This window comes from Ochotona princeps, chromosome 18 (assembly GCF_030435755.1).
Source record: "Ochotona princeps isolate mOchPri1 chromosome 18, mOchPri1.hap1, whole genome shotgun sequence".
NCBI lineage: Eukaryota > Metazoa > Chordata > Mammalia > Lagomorpha > Ochotonidae > Ochotona > Ochotona princeps.
In genome coordinates, this window is record NC_080849.1 from 7,337,218 (window position 1) to 7,344,817 (window position 7,600).

A 7,600-nucleotide genomic window follows, 5' to 3' on the forward strand; every position below is an offset into this window, starting at 1 on the left:
CATCTCTCGAGGTCCTGCCCCACGCCCCGCCCCTGCTCACGTCACCGCCCCGGGCCCGCCTCCGGTCCCGCCCTCGCCCGCCGGCCCGCGGCGCGCTCTGTCGGCTTTCCCGGGCTGTTGCGCGGCCGCAGCTCGCCGTGACGAGCGGCTGGCACGGCGGCGTCACGACCTGAGGACGCGGCGGACGCCCCCGTGGACACGGCGCTCCGGAGAGTGACCGCCCTGGCGGCTCCGCTGCCCGCGGCCCGGGCTGCCTCCCGCGGGCGTCCGGCGTTCCCCGAGCGCGGGCGTGCCCGCGGGGCGCGGGCACCGAGCCCCACGGAGGCGGGCGAGCGCGGGGCCGCCTCCTGGGGGAGCGCCGGGGGTGCGGGGAGCCCTGCGGGTGCCGCGGGCCCGGCTCCAGCCGTCCACCTCTGCCTCTCGGGGCCGACGCAGCCCGAAGACCCCGCCGGGATCCGCCTGAGGTAAGCGAACCTGTCCCTTCGGGCGTCTCTGGGCTCCGAACGCGGCCCTAGGGTCGAGGAGTGGGGCACGGGGGGTGTGGGCAGGCTGTCCGTAACACGAATGGAAAAGTGCAACAGGCGGGGCGGATCAGGAAACTCCTGCGTGAATGTTTCCCTCAGAGGAGACTTGTCCAAGACTGAAACTTGGTTAGCTGCTTGCTGCCAGGACCGGGAGTCGAGGCGGCCGCGTCCGGCTGGGTGAGCGCGCCCTCCGGCGGCCGCCTCGGGCAGCACGACGAGCTGGACGGCGGGCCCGCCGCGTCGCGACTTCCGACAGACAGCTCCCTGGAGACAGCCAGCCGCAAAGCCAGCCTGCAGCCCGAGCGAGAAAAAGTCCCTCCAACTTGCAGAGTTTTGTCCCTGGGCCCTTTGTAAGCGACATAACAGGAATGATGTCAGGATTGATCTTTGTGCTCATTATGTTGGGTTCAAAATCTGTTTAAATGAATAACGCAGAGATGCAGTGAAATGCAAGTAGATTTGTTTGCCATGTAACATTCAGTGGTGTTCAAATGTGTGCTTGAAAGTGTAAGAAAAACCTAATTGTTCTTGCTGGGATTATATATAACATTATATTTTATTATGCTTTCCAAATGATTGTAGAATATTTAAATTATCAATTTATTTTCACTCTCGGCATACCTCTCAAAGAATTTGTTTGTTTTTCTTTTTCTTTTTTCTTTTCTTTTCTTCTTTCCTTTTTTTTTTTTTTTTGTTTGCACCAGAAAGGAATATCATGAAAAAGGAACAGAAAAAAGACGCCACTGCTGGTGAAAGGGGAGTTTTCTTTCCTAGTTGGTGGCTACTTCAGGATTGAAGAGAAGTTCATAAGTGGCTGAAGAGATTATGTTTTGTATATTTTTCACGTGAAGCTCATCGGAGAAGATCTGAAAATGCTATCTCTGTGTCATAATAGGCTGCTGAGTGAGTAAGCCTGAAGAAAGATTTGAAGTGGTGTAGTATCTTGATTTTCTTTTAAGCCAAGTGCACCTTTGAACATTTGGTGAGGCTGTTTTCTACCAAAAATGGAAGAAAATATTCACAAAGCAATGAAGTTAAGAAGTTGAATAGCAGCTGAGTCTGCTTACTCTAAGAATATCAATACTTTTGTATTATTGGGGAAGATGCATACAAATGTACCAATCATGTGAGTTTATCAGCAGTGATGGTTTCCTGTGCTAGGAATGACTTAATTTGAATTTTGGAGTGTTTTTCTTCCTCTTTTTTATAATGTGTGTTTTGACTCTTCATATTTGATAGACTTATAAAAAGGAAGTAAACACTGCATACGGAGTTTTTTTTTTATTGTACCACTATTTCCTGTGTGTTACAGAAAAATTAGAGGTTTTAATATCGTTGAAGTTTTGTTGTAAGGAAGACTGTGCCAGGGACGCAGATAGGCAGTACAAGTTTCGTTTCTTTTGTCAGCTACACTGCCTTTGCACTGAGCCGACTGTCAGCTGTGTTTTACAATATATAAGATTTACAGCCTTTGTTTTATCAAGACCTTTCATGTATATTTTGTACCAACCTGTTGGGAAACACACTGAGCACCATGTTTGACATATTTGCTTAAGGACCGGAACTCCCCAATGGATCATGGCGTTAATGTTTATAGGACATTTCCTATTTTTAGCTTTAGTGATGTTTGGTTTCTGTACACTTGAGGAGTCTGTGAGCAATTATTCTGAATGGGCAGTTTTCACAGATAATGTAGATCAGTTTAAGACACAGAAAGTGGAAGATATCAAGCCCAACGAAAAGCTGAAGAAAAGTATCCTTCATCCGAGTTTATATTTTGATGCTGGAGAAGTCCAATCATTGAGACAAAAGTCTCACACAAGCCATTTGCATCTTTTCAGAGCTATCAGAAATGCAGTGACTGTTATGCTGTCCAACCCAACGTACTACCTACCTCCACGCAAGCATGCTGATTTTGCTGCCAAGTGGAATGAAATTTATGGTAATAATCTGCCTCCTTTAGCATTGTACTGTTTGTTATGCCCAGAAGACAAAGTTGCCTTTGAATTTGTGTTGGAATATATGGACAGGATGGTGGCTTACAAAGACTGGCTAGTTGAGAATGCACCAGGGGATGAGGTTCCAATCGGTCATTCCTTAACAGGTTTTGCCACTGCCTTTGACTTTTTATATAACTTATTAGATAATCATCGAAGACGAAAGTATCTGGAAAAAATATGGGTTATTACTGAGGAAATGTATGAGTATTCTAAGATCCGCTCATGGGGCAAACAACTTCTCCATAACCATCAAGCTACTAATATGATAGCATTACTGACAGGAGCCTTGGTGACTGGAGTAGATAAAGATTCTAAAGCAAACATATGGAAGCAAGTTGTGGTAGATGTGATGGAAAAGACGATGTTTCTATTGAATCATGTTGTTGATGGTTCTTTGGATGAGGGTGTGGCCTATGGAAGCTATACTGCTAAATCGGTCACACAATATGTTTTTCTGGCTCAGCGCCATTTTAATATCAATAACTTGGATAATAACTGGTTGAAAATGCACTTTTGGTTTTATTATGCCACTCTTTTACCAGGCTTCCAAAGAACTGTGGGTATAGCAGATTCCAATTATAATTGGTTTTATGGTCCAGAGAGCCAGCTCGTTTTCTTGGATAAGTTCATTTTAAAGAACGGAGCTGGAAATTGGTTAGCTCAGCAAATTAGGAAGCACCGACCGAAAGATGGACCAATGGTTCCTTCCACTGCCCAAAGATGGAGTACTCTTCATACTGAATACATCTGGTATGATCCTCAACTTACCCCACAACCACCTGCAGAATATGGTACTGCAAAAATGCATACATTCCCTAATTGGGGTGTTGTCACCTATGGAGCTGGGTTACCAAACACCCAAGCTAATACCTTTGTGTCTTTTAAATCTGGGAAGCTAGGGGGTCGAGCTGTGTATGACATAGTTCACTTTCAGCCTTATTCCTGGATTGATGGGTGGAGAAGCTTTAACCCAGGACATGAGCATCCAGATCAGAACTCATTTACTTTTGCTCCCAATGGTCAGGTGTTTGTTTCTGAAGCTCTCTATGGACCCAAGTTGAGCCACCTTAACAACGTATTGGTGTTTGCACCATCACCTTCAAGTCAGTGTAATAAGCCCTGGGAAGGTCAACTGGGAGAATGTGCACAATGGCTCAAGTGGACTGGTGAGGAGGTTGGTGATGCAGCTGGGGAAATCATTACTGCCTCTCAACATGGGGAAATGATATTTGTGAGTGGGGAAGCGGTGTCTGCTTATTCTTCAGCAATGAGACTGAAAAGTGTTTACCGTGCTTTACTTCTCTTAAATTCTCAAACTCTTCTAGTTGTCGATCACATTGAGAGAGAAAAGGATTCCCCAATAAATTCTGTCAGTGCCTTCTTTCATAATTTAGATATTGACTTTAAATACATCCCATATAAGTTTATGAATAGTTACAACGGTGCCATGATGGATGTATGGGATGCACACTACAAAATGTTTTGGTTTGATCATCATGGCAGTAGCCCTGTGGCTAGTATACAGGAAGCAGAGCAAGCTGCTGAATTTAAGAAACGGTGGACTCAGTTTGTAAATGTTACTTTTCAAATGGAATCTACAGTCACAAGAATTGCTTATATATTTTATGGGCCGTACGTCAACGTCTCAGGCTGCAGATTTATTGATAACTCCAATTCTGGACTTCAGATTTCTCTCAATGTCAATAATACTGAACATATTGTTTCCATTGTGACTGAATACCATAACCTAAAGGCCAGGTTCAATTACTTGGGATTTGGTGGCTTTGCCAATGTGGCTGATGAAGGCCAAATAACCCGATTTGGTCTGGGCACGCAAGCAATAGTAAAGCCTGTAAGACATGAGAGAGTTATTTTCTCCTTTGGATTTAAATTTAATATAGCAGTTGGATTTATTTTGTGCATTAGTTTGATAATTTTAACTTTACAATGGCGGTTTTACCTTTCTTTTAGAAAGCTAATGCGATGGATATTAATATTTGTTATTGCCTTGTGGTTTATTGAGCTTCTGGATGTGTGGAGCACTTGCACTCAACCAATCTGTGCAAAATGGACAAGAACAGAAGCTGAGGCAAGCAAGAAGGCTTTGTCTACTCAAGGATACCACGTGGATCTTCCTGATGTTGTTATTACCTCACTTCCTGGCTCAGGAGCTGAAATTCTCAAACAGATTTTTTTCAACAGTAGTGAATTTCTTTATATCAGGGTTCCTACAGCCTACATTGATATCCCTGAAACTGAATTTGAAATTGATTCATTTGTCGATGCCTGTGAATGGAAGGTGTCTGATATCCGCAGTGGACATTTTCGATTACTCCGAGGTTGGTTGCAATCTTTAGTCCAGGACACAAAACTACATTTGCAAAACATTCATCTACATGAACCCAGTAGGGGTAAGCTAGCACAATATTTTGCAATGAATAAAGACAAGAAAAGAAAATCCAAAAGGAAAGAGTCTTTGCCAGAACAAAGAAGTAGAATGAAAGGCGCCTTTGACAGAGATGCTGAATATATTAGGGCTTTGAGGAGACACCTGATGTATTACCCAAGTGCACGTCCTGTTATCAGTTTAAGCAGTGGGAGCTGGACTTTGAAACTTCATTTTTTTCAAGAAGTTTTAGGTGCTTCAATGAGGGCATTGTATGTGGTAAGAGACCCTCGGGCCTGGATTTATTCAATGTTGTACAGTAGTAAACCTAGTTTGTACTCTTTAAAGAATGTTCCAGAGCACTTGGCAAAATTGTTTAAAGTAGATGGGGATAAAGGGAAATGTAGCTTAAACTCAGGCTATGCTTTTGAGTATGAACCATTGAGGAAAGAACTCTCTAAGTCGAAGTCAAATGCAGTTTCCCTGTTGTCTCATTTGTGGCTAGCAAACACTGCAGCAGCCTTGAGAATAAACACAGAATTGCTGCCTACCCGCTACCAACTGGTGAAGTTTGAAGATATTGTGCATTTTCCTCAGAAAACCACTGAAAGGATTTTTGCCTTCCTTGGGATTCCTTTGTCTCCTGCTAGTTTAAACCAAATATTGTTTGCCACCTCCACAAACCTTTTTTACCTCCCCTATGAAGGAGAAATATCACCAACTAATACTAACATTTGGAAACAAAACTTGCCTAGAGATGAAATTAAACTAATTGAAAGCATCTGCTGGACACTGATGGATCGTCTAGGATATCCAAAGTTCATGGAATGAATGCTGCGGGTCAGCAGAAATTTGCACTAAAGCTTTCCAGCCCATTTTGTGGATATGAGTTAGAAGAGATGGTTTATTCTTGTAGTCTGTGTGTGTGTGTGCGTGCGTGTGTGTGTGTGCGCGCGATTGTTTCTTTTCAGGTTACTACTTGCACACAGAGATTATTTTAAAAATAGGCATTGCATCTGACCTGGCAGGATTTATGTCACCACTTTCCTTAGCTTTGATTCTGAAATGTCTGCTTAGGTGTTTATGCTGTAGATAAGGTCATATAATGGGGTGGGGAGTGATGGGAAGATTTTAAAAGTTTTTTTGTCTAACTTTTTTTCTTATATAACTGTATAGTCTAGGACCTAAAACACTGCTAAAGGCCTTGAATTGCTGCTTTCTAGAAACATCTGTTGTTTTCAAGATAGACTTCAATAAAGTTTCTTACCTTTTTGAAAAGGTCTTCTAACATTTAACTTGCAGAAAGAAAACAAAAAGGAAAAAAAAAGGTTCATTTACTGAATAAAATAATCAGTGATGTCACTGCCAGAATGGTAAATGGTCCTAACATAACTGTAGGATTCCTTCTAGAAAATGCACATGGAAACACAGAATGAGTATGTTTTGTTACCAGTTAGATCATAAACTGACCTGAAAAGCTTGCTAAAAGTTTGTGTTAGAATTGGTAAGGAATAAATCTTTGAACAGTCTGAATAACAAAGGCTGGTAGATTATTTTAGACATGTTTTTGTGTTAAAACTTTCTCTTTTGCCTTCCTGAAGCTACAGATGTTCTCCATCACACCACTCCCAGTTTGTTCTATTCTGTGGTTGTCAAACAAAACTATCAGTAGTTACTAATTGCTAAACTCCCGGTATTTATGGAGATTTCCCCCTGACCAGTGATTAGTTTTCCACTAAAGGCTGAGATACACTCAGAATGAAACTTACTTTAGTGGAATTTTTACTCTATGACTCAAAAGAAAACATTGCTGCTGCTGTCAGTGATTTGTCAGATGGGAAACAACTGGAAAACTGACTGACCTACCTTGTGTCGCTTTGAGTGAGTATACAGACTGCCAGTGTCTGCAAAAGCTGAAGGCAAATGGGAGATGATGTCAGAGGCATGCGTTTACCATCTGCATCTTATTATAAATGTATTTGTCATAAGATGTGGTTCATTTATTTTGGTAGGATGGAATCAAAATGCTATGCCCATATAAGCCAGTGGAGTAATCACAGCATATTGGAGGCAAACTATTAGGCAGCATCAGGCCTAATGAGAATTTCTGTACAGACTGCAGTCTTCTTCCTGACGTTCGAAACTATAGTGCCCTGAAGCTCTTTGTAGCACTTGGTTTTCTTGTCATTCTGACTTAGATAAAAGTAGTCCTTTCTCAGTGGTTTATTGTTGTGTAGAAATATGCTTCTAGAGTGATAAAACTGTGGGGTGTTACATTCCAGCTAAACCTAAGTTGGTTGTTTTTTTCCATTATAGTATGAGTGAAAAACTTCCACTTTCCTCACATCTACTTTCCCATAACTCTTGTGATTTTTAATGTCAAAATCAAAAATCATTTTTGTAGGTTGGGAAGCCACTGAAGACTCAAATGTGTATTACTGTTTTCCAAAATTAACATATCTTGGGGTATCAAAGAGCATGGGAAAATGCTACATGGGTGATAACACTATTCCATTATTGGTCATAATCTCAGTGTGTGTTTTAAATTCCCAATATGTGTGAATCATATCAAACAAAAAGATTCTGACAACATTAGGTGTCATGAAGGTGAGAATTAAAAATATCAGCAGGTAACAATAAAACGGAAGCTCCCACTGCTTTGTAACATTGTATGGAAAAGCATGTAGGGG

General features: G+C 42.2%; 1 protein-coding gene across 1 annotated transcript; it reads left to right on the forward strand.

The window, feature by feature from the left end:
- Positions 1-417: 417 nt before the first annotated feature.
- On the forward strand, positions 418-5,853 carry DSEL (dermatan sulfate epimerase like). The gene is made up of 2 exons (XM_004579440.3): positions 418-464; positions 1,229-5,853. Exon 2 carries the CDS (start codon positions 2,103-2,105, stop codon positions 5,739-5,741), a length of 3,639 nt encoding a protein of 1,212 aa, XP_004579497.2. The 5' UTR covers positions 418-464; positions 1,229-2,102; the 3' UTR covers positions 5,742-5,853.
- The last annotated feature ends 1,747 nt before the right edge of the window (positions 5,854-7,600 follow it).

Bases quoted from the DNA above. Each gene is read 5' to 3' on its own strand.
- DSEL (XM_004579440.3), top strand. From the start codon at position 2,103: ATGGCGTTAATGTTTATAGGACATTTCCTATTTTTAGCTTTAGTGATG.